The sequence below is a fragment of the Arachis hypogaea genome, chromosome 13 (assembly GCF_003086295.3).
Source record: "Arachis hypogaea cultivar Tifrunner chromosome 13, arahy.Tifrunner.gnm2.J5K5, whole genome shotgun sequence".
NCBI lineage: Eukaryota > Viridiplantae > Streptophyta > Magnoliopsida > Fabales > Fabaceae > Arachis > Arachis hypogaea.
In genome coordinates, this window is record NC_092048.1 from 2,028,964 (window position 1) to 2,050,479 (window position 21,516).

General features: G+C 33.4%; 4 protein-coding genes across 7 annotated transcripts; 1 reads left to right on the forward strand and 3 right to left on the reverse strand.

Moving 5' to 3' along the window:
- LOC112736350 (uncharacterized) lies at positions 1-9,661 on the reverse strand. Of its 4 annotated transcripts, none has more exons than XM_072210986.1 (21): positions 9,377-9,641; positions 9,198-9,284; positions 9,027-9,095; positions 8,799-8,931; positions 8,609-8,655; positions 8,405-8,491; positions 7,560-7,621; positions 7,249-7,291; positions 7,013-7,093; positions 6,712-6,828; positions 5,680-5,785; positions 5,362-5,425; positions 5,079-5,121; positions 4,761-4,973; positions 4,516-4,677; positions 4,015-4,149; positions 3,498-3,641; positions 2,708-2,794; positions 1,562-1,630; positions 1,345-1,457; positions 1-372 (listed from the first exon to the last, which is right to left on the reverse strand). In XM_072210986.1, the coding sequence occupies exons 1-20, from the start codon at positions 9,506-9,508 to the stop codon at positions 1,359-1,361; spliced, it is 1,980 nt and encodes a 659-aa protein (XP_072067087.1). In that variant the 5' UTR covers positions 9,509-9,641; the 3' UTR covers positions 1-372; positions 1,345-1,358. The 4 variants fall into 4 exon arrangements, with proteins under 4 accessions (XP_072067087.1, XP_025641539.1, XP_029147189.1 ...); XM_025785754.3 differs by having other exon boundaries at positions 173-372; positions 4,761-4,985; XM_029291356.2 differs by lacking the exon at positions 1-372 and having other exon boundaries at positions 1,116-1,457; positions 9,377-9,661.
- Positions 9,662-10,627: 966 nt separating this feature from the next.
- Positions 10,628-13,653, forward strand: LOC112736352 (uncharacterized). The gene is made up of 10 exons (XM_025785759.3): positions 10,628-10,838; positions 11,066-11,082; positions 11,188-11,272; positions 11,383-11,592; positions 11,987-12,109; positions 12,215-12,272; positions 12,398-12,471; positions 12,565-12,653; positions 12,741-12,813; positions 13,168-13,653. The coding sequence occupies exons 1-9, from the start codon at positions 10,731-10,733 to the stop codon at positions 12,808-12,810; spliced, it is 834 nt and encodes a 277-aa protein (XP_025641544.1). The 5' UTR covers positions 10,628-10,730; the 3' UTR covers positions 12,811-12,813; positions 13,168-13,653.
- LOC112736351 (uncharacterized) lies at positions 13,521-15,395 on the reverse strand. The gene is made up of 2 exons (XM_025785758.3): positions 14,479-15,395; positions 13,521-14,381 (listed from the first exon to the last, which is right to left on the reverse strand). Exons 1-2 carry the CDS (start codon positions 15,258-15,260, stop codon positions 13,721-13,723), a joined length of 1,443 nt encoding a protein of 480 aa, XP_025641543.1. The 5' UTR covers positions 15,261-15,395; the 3' UTR covers positions 13,521-13,720.
- An 800-nt stretch (positions 15,396-16,195) lies between these two features.
- On the reverse strand, positions 16,196-20,162 carry LOC112736353 (elongator complex protein 3). The gene is made up of 9 exons (XM_025785760.2): positions 19,581-20,162; positions 18,676-18,745; positions 18,422-18,594; positions 18,159-18,333; positions 17,622-17,788; positions 17,253-17,472; positions 17,034-17,138; positions 16,736-16,888; positions 16,196-16,574 (listed from the first exon to the last, which is right to left on the reverse strand). The coding sequence occupies exons 1-9, from the start codon at positions 20,066-20,068 to the stop codon at positions 16,416-16,418; spliced, it is 1,710 nt and encodes a 569-aa protein (XP_025641545.1). The 5' UTR covers positions 20,069-20,162; the 3' UTR covers positions 16,196-16,415.
- Between the last annotated feature and the right edge of the window lie 1,354 nt (positions 20,163-21,516).

The following is a 21,516-nucleotide window of genomic DNA, read 5'->3' on the forward strand; positions in this document are numbered from 1 at the left end:
TAAGACAATACCTTCTTTTTCATTTTCCCATAATTGTTACAGGCTAGATGCCATTCTTAATTATGTATTTTAAGATCCCTCTGTTTCTTTTCTTTTTTATTTATTCTTTTAATTTTTTAAATCCATATTTTAATAGTGTAGGTTCAAAGTTATCCTTCTTTCTCGTTACTTGTGATTGTGAGAGAGATTCCACCACTATATCAGTACATAGAACTTAAAAGTGACAATAACTTTGAAGCTGAATTTTCCCTCTATTTTTTCTTTTTTTTCACAAACATAGCCACGCGTGAGAAAATACCTGTTTTGATTTTATCTGTGTGAACACAAATGCAGCTTTGATTCTCAAAGGCCTCATATAAAATTATATAATTCCTGCATGCGTGACATAAAATTATTTCATCAATACATAAATTAATTGCTACACTTTCATATATATAAAATCTTAGAGTAGGGACTGCGGTGGGTTCTTCTTTTGAGATACGGTATCTGTATCGGTATGCCAAAGGGAGCCTCTGAAAGAGACTCTGTTTAACAAAGAATTAAGAAATACAATCATGTAGCACAAAGTAAGGAGGACCTTGTTACTTGTTAGGCTCTTCTTTTAATGTGCTTCAGGTTTAGCTCCCATAATTAACTTGCCCATTCTAAGTGTTCATATATTTTGAAAAGAATAGTGTTATTTCAATATAATTGCTATCAAGTAAGATAAATAAAACTTGTCAAGTATTCAAAAAATACCGATGTTCTAATTATTTTAGCAGTTGATCTCAATCATAAAAAAATTTATATATAATTAAGATCAACAGATAAAAATACTAGAACACCGATATTCTTGAAATACTTAAAACTCTTAAGATAAGTTATCTGTTTTAATTGTACTATCAAGGAACATTTTTCAGTTGACAACTAGTATTAGGGTTTGTACATGTGTGTGACATACAATCATTAAGGTTTATTATACACATATGCTCACATTTATTATGCTACTTTTGAGTATCAACACTTTTTTTTTTCGAATTTTATCATTAGAACAATTCATAACTACTACTCAAGTTTCAGGACCAATAATGTTTTGATGATTAAAGACACAGAAATTGACAACAGCTAAAACCCAGTTTCAAGCTTAGAAATGTAAACATTATATAAAAGGGGAAACAAGCATAGTGAGTTTTTTACTTTTTTAAGGTAAAAACAACTAAGGATCAATTCAATTTTCCACTTTTGTATAGTGAATTCTTTACTACTACAACATCTTGAGAAAGACATGCCTCTTTAAAAATTTGCAAGAAATGAAAAATCAAACTAACTCAAAATTGCAAATTGCATTTTCTATAGCATCATAACCTTGTAATAAGTTATCAATTTCTGGTTTTCTTCTTGCCTCTCTTCTTTGCATTACTACTTGTTTCAGGCCCTTCAGCCTCTTCAGCTTTCTGCTCAGCTTCTAATAGAGCCAGCTGCAGTGTACAACGAAGAGAATTGAGTACCCAAAAGCGAAATGGTTTTTAGGTGTAAGAATATAATTCCTAGTCCTAAGTTTTAGTGTGCAACAAAATATTACCTCATCAAGAATTGGTTTTAGCTCTCTGTATCGAGCTTCAGCAAGATCAAAACCGTCCTTGCGAAGTTCCTATGACAGTAGAATTTCGTCACAAAGACATGAAGCACTAGTTAGTAACTCCATGAAATATATGAAAAAAAGAATGCAGGTAGGGGAAGGAACTTATAAACAAAATAATTTTATTCCCTCCACTATTTGATAATGGCATTGGCAAAACACCCGTTTGATTTGGAATGTGCTTGATGCGCAGAAATTGCGAAAATGCTCTTCACTTTTCATTATTATTATAAATAAATATATTTTTTATATAACACAACAACAATTTACTTTGAACATTATTAATTATTAAATCACTAAATACATATTTACTTTATTTTAATATAATATAATATATTAGCTACATTAACAATTAAAATTGCCCGAAAAAAATATTAAAAATTAATCGGGCTTAATTCTACTGTTCTCAGCTTGAATAGGTTATTTATTATTTTGATGTCTAAAGCTGGTTACTAAACCCTAAGTAATCAAATAGTTTTTTTAATCCACATCCACACAAACGGATTTCATGGTACTCACTACCAAGAATAGGGAATAAGGGGAATGAACCCAACAATTTACGGGAACCTCTTCGAAAAATATTAAGTTCCAGAATCCAGAATATTGCTCATTTTGAAAGAAACTCCCAATACTTCTACTCTATCCTATCAAATAGGCAGCTGAAATTTATCGCAGTTGAAAACAGAAAAAAAAAGGCAGCAACATATAACTGAGCACCATATATCATTTGCGACTACATTTGGGCAACATTTATTAAAATAATATACAATCAGGTCAACCAATCTACATACATCCAAAATAAGAAATCACAAAGAACAACAACAACAACAAAGTCTTATCCCACTAGATGTGATCGGCATAATAAGAAATAACAAACAATTCCAATGAGACATTAATTGCATTAATATCAAACCAACACTTTGCACTAGGCTGATATAAGAAAACATTCGAGATCAACACCAAATATACTTTGAAATGAAACATAAACAGAAATAGGGAAACCAGTAAAACTACTATAAATCAAATTATTTTTCAAGGAAAATTATCAAAATACTATAGTAAAGGAAAAAGAGAGAAGGGAGAACCTACCTTCCCAGTGTGCTGAGTATGTTCATGCGCTGCCATTTGCCAATACATATTTGTACGTCTGTAGAAGTCCCTCAACGATTCTCCTGGCTTTACATGCAACAAGAAACAATTAAAAATGCAGCATAAAAGTAGTAAAATTTGAAAGAAAAATTATTTATCTTCCTAACAATCTTTCTAACTTGTAAATGAAGGAAGAACTGAGTATCTTTTTAGGGTTTCAAAACGTTAAGAGTGTTATGAAATATTTAAATGTGGATGTCCTTATTGTTATCTGATTTTGGTTAGGAATTGATCAAATAGAATTAATTATAAATCAGTTATGAATATTTTATTTGATTTGGTTCATATATCTCATCTTTCACCTATAAATAGCCTTTTGGGTGCTCCACGTAACATATAATAAGAATAACATAAAAGAGTTATCTCATTCTGTGTATTTCTTCTCTTCTATTATGCTTGTTATATTTTTACAACAAAAAGTATCATTTACTTCATTTAGTAATTAAGAGAAATTTAGGAATACCACTTGGTAGCTCGAAAACAGTTGGTGTGAATAATATGAATTGTTCTGTATTCAATCAAAGAATGGCTTGCTTAAAATAAATGGAAGAAAATTTCTTATATAACAACATGCAAGTCACAATGGCTTCTAACTTAATTATGTGTGTTGTTAGTACCAAACACTTTTGTACCGTTTAGAATTTTCCTTTTAGGATTACTATATTATTACTCAATGTGAAATTCATATATTCGTTATCAACTGTTTAATCAATAAAAACCAATTAATTACCAATGGTGTTCTCTGTGAATCTGACAAGCCAAGGCTAGCTCTGATCTGCTCTATCCGTGACCTCCTCTCTTTCCTACGCAGATTCTTTCCGACTCCCTTGATTAAAGCAACAGCATCTCCCATCTGAACTGATGCATTCTGATTCTACTGACCAAAAAGTGAAGCCAAGTCAATAATACAGGAGGTTACAGTATAAACTATAAAGAGAAAAATACATAAAGAACAGAAAGATTTCAACAATAACAAAGTAAGTTTGAATAATGAAACTACAGTAAGAAGCAAAACTCCAAAAAGAGGATATGTTGTTGATCTTTTCTCAGTTTCTATTGTTTATACTGTTTTCTCCACCTTTTCTCTCTGCAGGGTTAAATTGTTTTTAGAAATTAATCGCCTTCCCTTCTGCAATTTATTATACATTCAAAATTTTTTTTATAATGAACCTGTATAAATACTACAGAGGAAAGTAATTCAATCTCCATTTTTATTCTTGATTGAATTACACAGTTTGAACGTGCACCTCTTCCTCCTCTTCTTCGTCATCTTCATTCTCATCGCTTCCGCTATCCCCATCAGATTCATCTTCACCATCCTCTTCCTCATCGTCTTCATCATCATCCTCCTCCGAGACTTCCACCCATTCAGATTCTGATGCCTGGGTTGTTAAAAAGCTAAGTCAGGCCACAGAAAATAAAGCAAAAAAAAAAAAAAAGCACATTCAAATAGAAAATTAGTCAATTACTATCATAAGACATTCTATATTAAATAAACTGCATTCATGAAAATCAAGAGTGATAGCATCATCAGGTTATATTTTAAGACAGAATTTTTTCAAATTTAATAAAAACTTATAAGCCACCCCAATTCACATTACATAGTAGACAAAGTTAAATAACAGTAAACAGTGCTAACAAGTCATAGTTTTGGGTATAGTTTGCACAGATACATATGCTCTTTATTTGCAGTGATGCATGGATGCATGTAATGGTAGGGAAAAAAGGGTTAAGAAAATGTAACAAACCGGTATTATGCACTTCCATTCATCAAGTTTGCTGAGGTTTAAACAGTACAAGTCATCAAGAGTAATTTCTTGATCTTTAATCTCCATCATGCCACCATATATATATAATGTATCTTTTCCAACTGCCATGCAGGAGTTAATACGTCCACAAGGCTTCACTACCTGCAGATTTCGGAGAAAAATCATTGACCAGTAACTGGGAAAAACTTAAGAAGTGCCACAATATACTAGTCCAAAATGACAACCTCAGGCAAGGAAGAACTCTGAACATCAGTCTTAGCACGGGATTCCTTAGACTTTCCTTCAGATTTGGCTAGTGGTTCACTATCAGCAATAGTCACGGTTGAAGCAATATTTTGAGATATATCATCAATCTCGCCTTCTTCATACTCTAAATCCTCAGTTTCTTCTGTCTTATTATCAACGTCACCAATACACTTTTGTTCATTCTTTTTTAACTGCAAAACCATCTTGTTAATAAACAATATAATATTACATAGAAAAAAGAGATCTAAAAACAAGAGTTTTTGAAATGTACGTGGAATAATTTACATGGGATCTACCTTATCTTTTGTTGACTTCTCCTTTCTCAACTCTATAGGATACCTGTTGCCAAAACAAGAGCAATAATAAGCTAATCAAGAGACATGAAAACCTAGTCTATCCTATCTAACAACTAATTATAGCATATTTTATTTTTATCCCTAACATGTGCATGCAGAAAATGCCAATTAGTGTAAATGCAAAATGATGAAAACTTAAAAATAATGGAAGAATTGAGTTTAAACGAGCAACTAGCAACTTCTGAAAATGATGTATTAAGCGCAGACACAATATAGGACTCACCAGCGATTGGTATCTAACTGGAAGCCATAAAGCTCATTCATGAACAAGCTCATCATCACATCACCTGCATAATTTTAGTGCAATTAGAAACCTGACCATACAGCAAGCATAAACAAAGAAACACTCCCCTTCCAAAAGAACCTAGGTGAACTGTCAGATACTCAGATGCCATTACTTGTTTACAAAGGTCACAAAAATGTTAAATGGGCCACATAGAGGACTATATAATCTCATCTGATGGCTCCTATTAACTTATAGTAAGACTATATGCAATCACAAAAGGCTAAAATTAATAATCATTAAAAAAAAGGAGCTCACCTTCTACTTCCATATCCACAACACCACCAAACAGAAGAGCCCTCCTCTTATGAACACACATGGAAAACCCAGCACGAGGCCCAGGAGGCATTCCACTTTTCTTAACCTATCATGAAAGCAAATGATGAAAAAATCAGTTACCTGAAGAGATAAATTTACATTATTTTTCTGGGTCCCTTTTGTGTGTATGAGGGAGAAGATAGAGAAGAAAAATATAAGAGAAAACACTATTAATTGAATACTGAGAATAAGTTTATGCTTCCGTTGAACAATGGCTATGATCATTTAAGTTTATTACAAATTTACAATGTGGGCACAACTATAAGCTACAAGAAAGCTCAAAATTTTCTAAGATGAAAACAGGACCAACCAATCCTTGTTTTATTAAGTGGAGTGAGCTATAAAAATTATGAATTATACAGAACTAGTCTCCTATCATAATTTCATTATCCATGTTTAAAGTTGAATGATTAAACTCTAAATCTTTCTTAATAATTCACTTTGCCTTCCATTTTTTGTCTCTCTCTACTTCTGGTGATTACAATATTGTCCATGTACTCTTCTCGCTTACTGATGCTTCTATATAATGGTCGTTTCCACACATGACCCAATGAGCAACTAACTAAAGTGAGATCCTATTATCCTTTTCACATATCTTCTAACCAACCTCCACTGGTGCATTAATTCCTAATTTTATCATGTGATGTCTAGCATATCAAGTCATCAGTTGCAATATTCTCACCTCCACAACATTAAGCTTATTTTATAGTTGCCTTTTGACTACTCAACATCAGTCACACACAACATCTTGTCATCTTCACAGTTATACAGTTGTACAGTAAAATTATCCCTTAAGAGCATCTGCCTCTACTTCTCCAACATTGTATGATGAATCAAAGATACTTAAACCATATTGCTCTTGATATGGATTGATATCTCATTTTCAAAACATATGGAAGATAGAGAGGGGAAAAGGATAAAAATTAGAACTACAAAAATTCATTTAATATTAAACTTCAAACTACTCACTACCTTGTTCCATTCCCAAGTCTTAGGATCAAGGGACCACATGTCTGAATGAACTATTCCTTTTTCAGATCCATTCTTATCAGAAGAAACTTCTTTCGAATAGCCACCATACAGAAATATCTGTAATATGGAAAGAACAATGTAAATAAGATAGTTTCTGAACTTAAAATTACTTCATAGACCCACCTTAGTGATTCACAATGACAATACAGCACATAGAGGAAAAATTGGCTATATAAGCATGCCTCCATGAAATTTAAAACATAAACTGGATCCATATAAGAAGGTCCAATAATTAACTCACATCATCTTGGTAAACAAATAATTGAAAGCCACTACGACCAGAAGGCCACATTGCTCCAGGCTTAGGCTTTATTTCTTGCCACTACAGGACAAATGATAACTCCATCAGTCCCAATTAATGAGTAAAAAATCAGCATTATTGTACCATGCAACTTGGCATATCAGCAGTAACATTAGACCAGCAGATAGCACATTAATATATTAATTGAACAAATATAGCCCAAGAAATATATTTACCTTAAATTGATCAAGGTCAAATACAAATAGATCGTTGTAATACCTGCATGATTATACAAAACCTGTTAACACTCATATGGCACAGAAATGTTATTGAAGTGAAGCATTTCCAGTTAGTTTGTGTTTAACCCAGAAATAATATCTTAGAGCTCACTTTCAAAACAACTCTCATCTATTAGCTATCGCAAGCTCTTCATTGCAAGCAGTTTTATTATCGTAAAAAAAGGGGAGGGGAGGTGGGGATATCAAAGGCATATAAGTTACAGAACTATGGACTTGATACATGTTGAAAAATATGGAGCATCAACAACCTCACTTCTCTAAGTGTATCATAGAAGCCACCAAAAAGAATAATCTTGTGCTTGTATAATATCTGCAAAAGAACCAAATAACAAAGCACAAGGATTAAATGCACATTAAGATTCATAATACGATATCACAAAGCATGATTACTATAAATTTAGATTTATGAAGCATAGTCCCAAACATAACAATAGCAAGAAAGTGGCATAAAATCTCAAATACAGCAGAAATGGAAAGAGAGACAAGCAGAATATTTCAATTTGCCGGCTTAAGACTTTCAGAAAATGCAATGAGCAAAGCAAGCTAAGAGCTGGGAATATCATGTCCAAATGAACCAAATCAAGCTGTAAACCAAATAGACCATTTAACTTCCATATTTCCAGCAGAACTTAAAAATAAAGCTTTGTTTTCAGAAATTTTGATTCGTTTGGTGTTGGTATGAGTATGATTCCAGCTTCACATTTGTGTTGCAACTAAAAGCAAAAAAGAAAAATAAAAATAAACTAAGAGGGGACCTATGATTTGACAGGTGACACGTCCAAGACACAATCAATGGTAAGTAGTAACTCAACTGAGGAACTTTGCTATGCAGTAGTATTCTGGTTAAACAGAACCTGATTAAACGGATTTGGATTCTCTAAATTTTGAAACTTACTTTAGAGGGTAAAGTATGATCTATCACCATTTATTTTATAGGTGGGACCAAGAGAAAACATGAGAGAGAAAACATTCAATGGTGAGAGATTTAACTTTATCCTCTAAAGTAAAAATCTAAAATTTAGAGGATCCAAATTCTGATTAAACATTTTAATAATCTAGCATTCTTATTAGTAATGTCTTAAGTACATCATACCATTCGGTGTCCTGACCGTGGACTCGGGCATCCCTTTAAATTAAGCTGCTCCCACTGATTTGTTTTCAGGTCGAACATCCAAAAATCCTACATAGATCAGAAATTCAGAATCCAAAATAAACATCTCTATATAGCCAAACAGCCAATATAGCAAGCCACATTTCATTTGCATGACAATGGTAATAATATAACACATCAATTAACCTTGTAGTGATGGAACCGCTCTTGATTCGGAGACGTAAATTCACCACCTGAGAAAAACAAACTTGATTTACGCTAGTACAGCATGACCTAATCTATGTAGATAAGCTCACATAGTATATCAACACTTAGTTTCTATAGTTGCATACGAAACTATGAGCAAACACACGGAGACAAAGGACTAGTGAATCACCAAAAATATAAATATAGTTCTTCCAAGCAACTGCCTGGTGAGCACTGCGTGGAGGCGGGCTATTCGGACTCGAAACCAATTTCCACTCCAGCTTCTCCACATCATACCGGTAAAGATCACCATACACAAAAGTCTGCACCAAAAGTTTTCAAAATCACAATAAAGTCACAACTCAAAAACACTTCAATTTCCACGTACACAGAATAATCAATAATCAGAAGCATAAACCTTGTTGCCATTGTAGAATTCACCACCGTAGAGAACCAACTCTGTCTCTTTCAAGGGATTTACTGTGAGCTGGAAGCAAATCACAACAATAATATAATCACGAAACTAAAACGTATTTGACAGTTACACAATAACTGAAAACGGTTACAATGGTTTCCGAAACGGCATTACCGTACAGTTGGAGCGAGGTGACGGTGCGGGGACGTTGTCTTCAACGTGGACTTCCTTCTTCTTTGCCTCTTCCTTTTGAATACTTAGCTGCGAACAAAACACGAAAATTTAAAAATAAATTAAATTAAAAAAAATTTGGAACTCGGAATCGAAAGTAGAGAGTAGAGTGAGTTGGTTACTAAAATGGCGTCGATGTCGTCTTCGGGAGAGAGCTTCTTGGAGTCTCTGCGAGCTCGCTTCTCTTCGGCTTTGGCGGTTTTTCGCTCTGTTTTTTCTTTGCCTTTGCCAGGCTTCTTCGTCTTCTTCCCCATTTTTATTTATTTATTTTACTTTCTTCACGGTGGTGAAGCAGCAGAACCAGCTAGCGGCGGTGGCGGCAGTGGCAGGGACGACTATAAAATACAAATGAGCACGGAAGAAAATGGACTTGCTTTTTGAGTTTCAACCTTACGTCGTCGTTTCGCATGAATTTTTTTTTTATCAGAACTATAAAAAAAAAAAAAGACAAATATGTTTCTAATTTTTTAATTTAAATATATGATTAATTAAAAATATAAAATATCTTTAATCTTTTAAATATGAGATATTTAAATTTATTTGTCTAAAATATATTAGGACAAATTAATTTTCAAAAGAATTTAGATATCTCATATTTTAAAAAATAATAAATATTTTTATATTTTAATTAGTCAAAAATTTATTTATCTTTTAGATAAAAAAATTGAGAATTTATTTATCGTTTATTTAAACTATATAAATCATTATGATGAATAAACTTATAAAAGATTAGATGTAAGTGAATTTGGATATTTGAGACTTTGAATTAAAATTATCATTCTATGATACTAATTTATCACAATCAAATGTTATGTGATATGTTAAAAATAAGATATAAAAATATTGGTTTAACATAACTAAATTTTTAAAATAAATTTAATTTTAATATATTTATAATATAAAATATTTTATATAATTGTCTAATTATATATATTTTTTAAATAGTAATTATTTTTATAATTATATATATCAATTTTTTAAATATATAATTGATAAATGAGCTCATTTATTATTTTTTTTTAAGAATCATCTTATTCATTAACCCTTAATTATTATAATCTTTAAACCTGTACATGATACTTGTCAATTTTGGAAAGTAAAATTTAATATATTTTCTCAAATTTTATAGGTAATTCAATTCAATGTATTCTCTTAATTTTTAAAAAATTAATTATGTAATTTAATTTAATTCTCTAATTTGAATTGACCAAAATGTTCTTAAAATATTAAAAAAATCATTTTATTTCAACATTTTTTCATTATAAAAAGGATTAATATTCATTTAAAAGTTTTACCTACGCATTTATTTGTGTATTATAATTTATATCACATGTTGTATCTAAATTCAAAGTAATTGATTTTCATACTAAAATTAATAATGCATTCTGTTTTTAGCAACGAAAGTTTAGAAGCGTTGGAAAAAGATGGTGGAAGAGTCCATAGCGGTCCAAGTCCAGTCTCAAAGAAAACGTAGCGATGAATAAAGCGATCGATTTTGCTTCAGTTTTCTTACTCTTCACACTCTTTTCTCATCAATTTATTCTTCGTGTTTCTTCATCCAATTCACCCATACTTCCGAACCAGGTAAGTAACCAACCTTCTCTGATTGTTGCTTCTATGTTTTCCGCTCAGCTCAAAAAGCTTCAGCTTTTCAAAGAAGAATCAATTTAGGGTTCACTTTCAACTTTCCTGATACAATATTTGATTGAGTTAGCTTTAATCTATATGAAAATCACAGTGACCTTCATTTTCAGTTTTTGTTATACTGCCAAGAGGTGCAAAATTGACGCTTGAATTTGTTCTTATTTCAGGGATATGCAGATGAAAGGTACTAAAATGGAGCCACACTTAAATTTTTCATTTTTAATATTCAGCCTAATTTAAATGTGGAATATGAATCGTGACCAATTACCATGCTTTTTTATTGATGTAGAATTCTCAAACCGGAACAAGAGCATGTGCATGAAGTGCATTGCTCTAGAGAAAGGAGCAGGGCAGCTAGGAAAGTGATAGAGGAGGTGTGGGAATTTATTTTTTTTTTCAATTCTTGTGAGTTTATTATACTGGTTGTAGTTTTTGGCATATCTTTGTTAATTTTGTTTGCTTTGTTATGTGTGGTTTTTGTTAGTATTTGACACCATTTTTGGAGCAAGAAAACTATCAGCTTTCAAGCAAGTGCAGACTTCACCCTGAAAATGACATGTTTAGGGATCAAGAAGAGCATAAAATTTGCCTAGGCTTTCATGACTGGAAGTGCGGATATTGTAAGAAAAGCTTCCGAGATGAGAAGTTTCTTGATCAGCATTTTGATAACAGACACTCCAATCATCTCAATTTAGTATGTAGATTCTTTTTATTATTATTATTGTTTTTTTTTTTAACCTTTTTTTTCATTCTATTAGGGGGTGTGTGTGTGTGTATAAATAAGTGTATTGCAACCCAATATAATTTTTACAATTATACTCTGCTTCCTATGACTTTAAACCCAATATAATTAGTCCACCCAGTTTCCATAATTCCATTATATTTGAGTGTGTGCACTCATTTAATATACTTCTAATATTGGACATGAAATTCATTATAGTCTTTCATGCATATTGTGCTACATATTTTCATTCAAAATTTCATCTGTAAATAACTTGGTTGCAACTATGTAATCCAATTTGGATTTAAATAATTTATAATTGGAAAAGTTTGTTTCTAATTCTTGGGGGATGGGGGTGTATGTACAGAGTGATGGTAAGTGCTTGGCTGATTTATGTGGGGCATTGCATTGCGATGCTGTGATGAACACAAAGTTCTCTAGAAGCAAGTGTAATCCAGCTGCTGCCACAAGGAATAAACACCTATGTGAGGTTGTTTCCATTCTCTCTTTCCTTCTAACTTCTTTTCCAAGGGTCTTCTGCTGTTCACTGCAGCATTTAGTGTCTGCCTAATTTGTATTCACTTTTTTCTTTCAGAGTCTTGCTGAGAGTTGTTTTCCTGTAAGTGATGGTCCATCTGCAAGTCGTCTTCATGGTATACTTATGTAAAAAATGTTAAGATTCACTCTTCTGTCATTTGTGCCACTAGAATGTTATTTTTAAATGATTGACATCTTTTATTGTTTTGTTTCATGTGGCAATTTCCTGATCGGCTGGCAGAAATATTTTTACACCAATTTTGTGAGGCCCATACCTGCTCAGGGAAACAGAAACCCTTCTCTAGAGGAGGCAAGGTAAGGACTCATTCTATTTCTGTGATAATCGCAATGTACGCACAGACACATAGAAAGCTACTCTATATCATGTCATGGTTATTTGCTCTACAGGTACAAAAAAGTATCTTTGTCGTGGTTTCTGGAGCATTGATCTTGGTGCTACTTCCTTTGTTCTATCTTTTCCTTTATCTGGTACAAAGGTATATTCTTTTTTTATATTTTTAAGTTTAATTTAGAACATGTGATTTTCTTTTCTATATTTTATAATGTCATTTGGCAAATTGCAGAGATATGAAGAGTAGTACTCAAGAACTTCGCCGCATCTCAAAAATGGGACGGAAATCAAAGCCATCATGATTGGTAAGATTTATCTCTTTTTTAACTAGTCAAATCTTGGTAGTTATTTAACATTATGGTTAAATTGCTATCAGTTAATGATATCGAACAGGTTGTGACTTCTAAAATTTGATGATCCTGCTGTCACATACATCTATTCTATATGACGATGTGGACTGTGTTTTCTTTAATGTGCAACTTTCTCTGCTGTTATACATTGTGCATTTTGAATCAAGCTAAACCTTATAATGCTTGTCAACCCTTCAATCATCCCCATTAGGCCCTAGTCTCTTCCTTCTCAATGTCATGCGCCATCTAATTGCTCTTACTTCACTTGATGAGAACTTCACTCTGTCATGTGGAATTCCCTTACTGCAGGTTTGACACTTAAACAGTTGCAATCATAATAATGATTGACAAGCTGGGAAGATATACAAGCAATGATGTGCTTTGCATGTTTGTGCTAAAGAATGAGTTGTGGAGAACAGTGATGGAATGGTGATAAGGAAATCAAACTTGGCTCGGTTTTAAACACAATTTGAGGCGAATTATTGGTTGCAGGATATCAAGCACGAATGGAAGGAAAAATATTTTTTGCGATCGTCATACACATGTTCATTAAGCCTTTGCCAAGCACAGATCAATATTTTGACAGAATTGATTACTGTTTGAAATTTGCTGTAACTTGTCATGATGCCTTGTACCTTAAGTTGATTATAATAAACTAATAATTTTGTTAAGGAGATATGTAACTTGTATAAACAAAATGTTGGTGTTTGAGACTTTGAGTAACCATCCACCACCCATCAAATGCAGAACAAATATTGTTGCCACTATAAAATATAGACACAAGTGATTGTTGAATAGTATGGGTTATGGTTATAAATAACTTGTGTGTTGCTTTAATAGATAATAATAATTCTTCATGCTCTCAAACAACTTCCAAGTGCTGAAGGCAATCCATGCAATTGTCAATAACCCCAAATGCAAGGGATATTAACTCATTTGATAAGAGGAAACCTTCTGGGTCACTTAGCCTTATATAAGCCAGCCTCCTTTCTGTATTTGTTTTATGCAGTAAAGAATTGTTGAGCTCATCTATCCCCATTGTTCTTCTCTCTTCATCCAAACAAACTACATGTCCACTCTCAACATAAGGTATATAGGCCTCAATCAGTGATGAAACGATAGAGCTCCCAAATGATTCTTCAAAGCACTTCATGTCTAAGCCTCTTGCAGTTCTTAGGGACAGCATCACGATATCCGTGGCCGTGTCCTTAGCATGAATCTGGCCATCACCGGAGCTATTCACTAATCCATTTTCCAAATTTTCCACAAACTTCATGTAATCGTTCACCTTCTTTGGTCTTGAAAACCTCAACCCACCAATATAACTAGCAGAGCCTAGGCCAAAGGCATAGAAAGGCTTGTTCTTCCAATAGGTGAAGTTGTGCTTGCACTCATATCCACTCTTACCATAGCTGCTGATTTCATAATGGTTATAATTGGCATCACAAAGCATCCTTGAAGCCATCTTATAGAAATCAGCAGATTGTGTCTCGGAAGGCAAAGGGAATTCTCCCGGTGTGTACCTGCAAAAACGCTCGGATTTCAGGTTCCAAATAATTACAAAGACGAAACATAACAAAAGCTACTTTCACATTCACAACAAATGTGACTACTACTTACAAGTTTCCAAATTTTGTCCCCTGCTCAATTTGCAAATCATATACAGAAACATGAGTTGGTTCTGCCTCAATTGTGAGCCTTAGACTTTCCTTCCACATATCACTGGTCTGATGAGGCAGTGAAGCTATAAGATCAATGCTCCAATTCTCAACCCCACATAATTTGACAATATCAATAGCCTCATGAACCTCTTGCACACCATGAGCCCTCCCACAAGACTTCAATAGCTTCTCCTGAAATGCTTGAACCCCCAAAGACACCCTGTTCACTCCCAACAGCATCACCTCCTTCATCGTCTTAGCATCGAAAGTCCCCGGATCCATTTCCATTGATATCTCTGCATCCTCACTCAACCCAAACTTCATTTTTAAGGCCTCCAGAACCAAAGAAACCAACCTTGGAGGCACAAGGGAGGGTGTTCCACCACCAAAGTAAACTGTTTCAAGGGGTGCCTTGGCATCAAGTTCCACTTGTGTTGCACTGATTTCTCTGCAGAGCCATTGTATGTAGTTTACGACTCGCGGGTCGTCGTCTATTTGGGCCGAGGCGGAACCAAGAGCAACAATGGGGAAGTCACAGTAGTGGCAACGTTTTCTGCAGAAGGGGAGGTGAATGTATGCTGATGAAGGGGTGATGCAGTGGTGTTGTTTGAGTGAGACATTTTGTCGAACAAGTGAAGTGCTGTTTGCGAAGGTGTTGATGATTACGTTGGGTGATAGTTTTGGAGACATGGGTTTTGGGACAAGTGCCCAGAAAATGGGAGTGAATGTTGATTTGAGCATGGTGGAAACGTAAGTTGTAGCTACTATAATTTACGAAGTACGAGGTACAATGATTTAGGCACAGGCATGCAGTATCCGAGTCGCACAAACATAAGACGTAAATCTTTGTTCTTTGGTGATGTGTAGTATATATAAGAACTTCTCATCGTTATCATATCGTTGTCTTAGCTGATTAAATTATTTTAATCTCACCTCGATTAATAGTAAAAATTAGCATACTGTAAAAATCACATAAATAAAACTCTCATAATGAAAAATACCTACTAATAGTGCATTTGATATCCATATGATGTAATATTAGGTTACAGGTTTTAGATGGGGCAACCCTTGACAGGGACAAACTTGCAATACTAATTTTTCAATACTAATTTTTCCCTTTAGAAATCGAACGTCTTATTTTTAAATGCATCTTTTAAATAATTATACAAATATTTACATAAAGAAAATATCAAATACACGATTTGCCACCTATAAAAAAATATAAAAATTGGTACATTTTGTCATCCTAGATCATTTTGGATGGTTAAAACGACATCCTCTAAAGAACCATGTTATTAAAAATTGAATCTTCTGGAATCAAAATGATAATTTGTTCTTAATTAAACATTTGATCTGATTTTTCAATTAGTTTTTCATATTTTAAATTTTTTTAATCATATTAAATAATTGTTGGTAGTCCATATAAAAACCAAATAGTACAATTTTATTTTTGAAAAAAAAGTCACAATTTAACATATTAAAAGCTTTAACAAAGCCAAACACGGCATCGGGAATTTGTTCAAATGTTCGATGTAATCAAAACTTGTGTAATAATTAACTAATTTAGTTTTCTAAAAGGAAAATAGGGGATTATAAGTAGATATTAATTCTTAGCAGGTACGAAACTAGTTGCAACATAGCTGTGGATTATTATAAATAAAGCAAGAACCTTAGAATTAAAGAAACCAAACAATCTATTAAATTTCCAAAAAATATAGTGAACTAAAAAAAAGTAGTTTCTTAATTTTCAAAATTTGCTATGAAAAAGTAGGGCAAGGGAGGTAGGGAACCTTTATGGACTAGTGAGGGCATTACAATAGGCATATAACACATTATCATTTAACACATGCTATGCTACAAAATTACATTAACAAATAGCTATTACTAGTGATTAAATTATACTAGATATTTAACCATGTAAGGCCCTTCAAGCTCATATCCCAGTTTCCTGTAATAATGGCGGGTGCCAACCCCTGAAATAACAGCTGTTTTTGTTGATCGGTGTTCTCTTAAAGCAATACGCTCTGCCTCCTCCATTAGAAGCGTACCATAACCCTGTTAACAATCATTTTTATTAGAGAACATAGAGCATAAATATATCTATACAAGCTAAAGAATTTTTTTTTTTAAAAAGAAAAAAGGGGGAAAGATGTTCATTCATTAAGATCATTTAAAAAAAGTCTTATTGATGGAACATATTAGCTTGAGAGCATTACCTGGTGTTGTAGCTTGTCAGCATCCCTCCCATGAACTGGTACAGCAGTTCCATAAACATGAAGTTCACGAACAATAGAACACTTGCCCATAAGCTCTGGGCAAGTAATGTTTCGGCCACATTTTCGCAGTCGTAGAAGACCAACAAGGATATCCTGTTTCAGAGAGTACAAAAAAGATCATTACTACATTTCAGCAGCAGGAGCAAATTACATGAAGAGATTATTACAGACACTCGAATGTGTGGTGTATGACGTAAGGATGCCAGCAATAAAATTAGAGGGAAAGAGGTTAAATTACCTGACGTGTATCTTCATATGAGAGAAATGTCTCCCAGCCCTCATTTGCCGTATAATCACGACGTACAAGCTCCACCTCCTCTGGCCTAATTTGGTGGTGAATATCCTAGAAAGAAATATTTAAATAAAATTTAGCAAACTAATTGTGTCTATAGAACTTTCAAAAGCTTAGTACTCTATTACATAAAATTCTCAAACAAGACTGATTCTATATAATAACCTGGATTCCAGCTTCTCTGGTCCGAACGTCGCGACATTTCAATCCCAGGTCTTCCATTCGAGCTAATGCTAGCTCTCTCAGATTTCCTTTCTCAACCCCAGATGTAACCAGAGGCATGGGAATATCCCGTTGAACTCTATAAACACGTGTCCAAGGTGGCACCATAGCAAGAATCCTAGCTATGATATCCACAAGTTGCTCAGGTGGATAATTTCTATACCTAAAATTGCATTCATTAAAATTTTCAGTCTCCAAGGAGAAGAATTTTTTCCCCCTCTAGTTTCCTAAGAAATAAAAATATACTAAGAAAGAAATTGAATGGTCTCTCTCAAAAAGCTTTCTGAATAAAATAATGCAACTGGAAAATACCTCCCAGTTTTCCAGAGCTCATAAAGTCCAGTTCCACGTATTACAAGTGTAGGATATATTTTAAGCCCATCTGCTCTAAATGAGGGGCTCTCAAAAAACTCCCGGAAACTTTCCATGTCCCTTTCAACACCAACATTAGGAAGATCAGGCATCATGTGAGCAACAACCTACAGCACGGCCAAGAAAGTTAAAGATAGCCAAAATGGTAGGAACGAGTCAATTTGATAGTATTCATAATCAGCATACTCTATATTTTCAAAGGAAACAATTAACATTCACAATCACCAAGTTGTAACATAGACAGTGGGATTTTGTTACTAACATAAATACATATCCAATGCTTATCCTGATCTAGACAAATAGATGAGGCATCATGTGTGATTACATCATAAATTGAAAATCTGAATGCAGGAAAATTTACCAATGAATTTCTATCCACAAATTTCAAACATAAGGGACAAATAAAAGATTAATTAGTCTGGACTGAACTGCCTTGTCACATAAGGTGATGATTAATATGAGAAACCAATAACAAACCTTGAAACCAGCATCTTTTGCCAAGCAAAAACAATCAGCCACAGCAGCTACTGTATGCCCTCTGTTAGTGTCTCGAGCAACATCCTCGTAGGTGCTTTGGACTCCAATTTCCAACCGTGTACAACCATAGGAAAGCATTTGCCGCAAGTGAGGCCCAAGACAATAATCTGGCCTTCTGGTGTATTAAAGAACTCAAATTCATGAGCTACACTAGTACACATACATCTAAAACAATTGCTATAAATATTTAAATGGCAACTTACGTCTCAATTGTCATGCCAATACACTTAGTTGCACTGTGCTCAGAGTATGCAACCGCTTCTTCTACATTGGCAGAAGTATGTCCAGACAAAGCATCATGAAGATTCCTTATGAAGTAATCACGGTAATCAGCAGGAAGCGACATGAAAGTACCACCCATTAAAATGAACTCAACCTGGAGTGGAAAATAACCACACATGTAAAGTACCATATTTCAGCCCTATGGATATTAAGGGGAAAAAATTCAAGTATAAACCTTGTCTACACTGTGACCCAAACGCTTAAGCTGATCTATCCTGCTTCTTGCTTGGACATATGGGTTATACCTAAATCCAGGGTAGCAAGCAGGTACATAAAGCACAAATTTAGAATGAGAAATATTCACTGGGAAAATGTTTATAATTATCTATCAACGCACAAGAAAGAACACAAATAAAATGGAAATAAATTAAGCCCTTTGATGAAATATTTAAAAGAAAACGAAAACAATCCGTGCACTGCATGACATCCATGTTAACCCTTTTGGTATAAAAAAAGAATTGATCAATATGTCATTAAAATTCTTCATCCCCAAACTTTGCCATTCAGCAATTTCAAACACTGTCTAACCTTGCCTCAAAAGTCTATCAACAAGCACAAACCATTATGGAAGTCAAAACTATCTTATGCCCTCATAATCCACGTATCCAAGATCGAAATTTTGTAATCCTTGAACTTCATTTCACTTACTTGATCACGAAGCACAAATCTATCAGCATAATCACCATTCATCAAGAGACTAAAACAAAACAGAATTCTCATTTAAAAGTCCATTCCGCAATGTTTGCCATCTCAAATCTACCGTTCCATTTAACATTCGATGCCTCATTAATATGTGCTATCATCGCCTCCAACTTTCAGCCCCACTTTACAATTGTTGAAAAGCTGATTATTGAATGATTCAAAGAACTAGCTAACTTTCTATATAAAATTTCCCTAAACATGACTACATATTCTATCAATCATCTCAAAGCTACAAATACAATCATCACCACTTGCAGCATTCATTCTATTCAACCTAACAGCATTCCTTTTCATTTTTTTCCTTAAAAAACACCTAATTAGAAACTAAACAACAGCTAAAAACCAAAGAGTGTCAGAAAACTTAACCGAAAACCCTACCTCGCTCGAATTGCACGCATACTAGTCGGTTCATAACCAGTGTAAGACTGAGTACTGTACTCAAAATCGGAGTCAGGTCCTCCGGGACAGTAAACGCATATGTTTCCGGTGGTCGCGATGTGCGGGCACCGATGCGGCTTCGACATAACCGCCACCACCGCGATTCCAGAGGCGGTTCGAACCGGTTTCGCCCTAAGCTTAGGGAGGAGCGCATCGCGCTCGGAGTCAGGGAGTGCAGCAATCATCTCCACGAGCTTCGGAGCGCGTGCGAGTCCGTACTTGCGACACGCGCTAGACTTGAGCGCGTTGAGGTCGACGTTCTGTCCCTTACGTGAGAGCTCAACCATGGAGCTCACGATCTCAGAGATTGCGCGCACGCGCGCTTCTTCTTCGCTCAGGCCGTGACCTGAGTATCCTCCTTTACCTGGCCGCGGTACCTTTCGTGGCTGCTCCGCCGCCGTTAACAACTCCGTGTCCGCAGCCCCCATTAGTGTACCGTGAAACCGCAACGCAGAGCAGCTTCTTTTTTCTTTTGTTTTCTCTAAAACCTTTCTGTTATGTTTATGTGTACTTAGCGTAATATTAATGAATATTAAAAAATCTAAAACTAAAATTAATAAGAATATAAAAAATTTAAGTAAAAATAATATCATATTTTTTAAGTCTTATTTTTTGAAAAAAAAAACTAAAATTTAATATTTATAATTTAAAAAATTTTGTAGAGGGAAATAATAGTTAAAAGAAGTGCTAGTTTATGTAATATATATAAAATTGAGAGGGGAATAAAAGTATAAATTCAAAAATGAAATAAATTCAATTATCATTTAATATAGTTTATTCCAGATACAATAATCAATTTACAATTTAATTCATTTTCTTCTAAGAAATCAAGGCCTCCCATCATTTGATAAGTTTGAGGAAGATTGATTGATTGTAATAATAACATGATTATTATTATTATTAGGGTAAAGTATATTTTTGTCCTGAAGTTTGATAAAAGTTTTAAAAATATTCCTAAATTTTGTTTTGTTTTAATTTTGTCTCAAAAGTTTTCGATTTGCATCAAATATATCTTTGATGGCTAATTTTTCAAAAAAATTTAAGACCAATTCAACAATAATTTTATAAAAACAACCCTCAACACAAACAAATTAAGCATAATTTTCATGCATTATTGTTAAATTGGTTTTAAATTTTTTGAAAATTTAGCCGTCGATAGTATATTTGATGCAAATCGAAAACTTTTGGGACAAAATTAAAATAAAATAAATTTTAGGGGTATTTTTAAAACTTTTACCAAACTTTATGGATAAAAGTATACTTTACCCTTATTATTTTGTTTTTCTAATGATGCCACGTGAACACATTTACTTAACAAAGTTTAAAAATCAATCAATTAAATTTTAGAAAATCAAAAATAAAAAAATAAAACCATGATTTTTTTTTGTATTTTTAAAACAAATTTATGAAAAAAAATACCCTTATTATTTATACCATAATCTCGAATGTTATCAATTTCGGTACGTAGATCAAATAATACAATGCAAGTAAAAATTTCTAAATTCATGGAGATATAGAACAATGTATAAGTTATCATACTTACATATCCACCATTTGAATCTCCAACAATTATTCCAATAATAACATCCGATTTGACGTATGGACGAATACGCAAGAATTATTATAGATTCAAAATTAAATTAAAGGTTTTAGATTAAAGTGCTATAATAATTTTTGTGCTATTTGATAGAGAAACAAAAAAATTATTGGACACAATTAACTTAAATCTAATTACACTCCAAAATATCAATAATACTCAAGCACCATCCTAATTGAAAAATTTATACAACTTCACATTTATATTTGAAGTCAAAGTAAATGATTTTAATGCTCTCAACAATACAATATTACAAAAACATTTGTACCAACAAAAAAT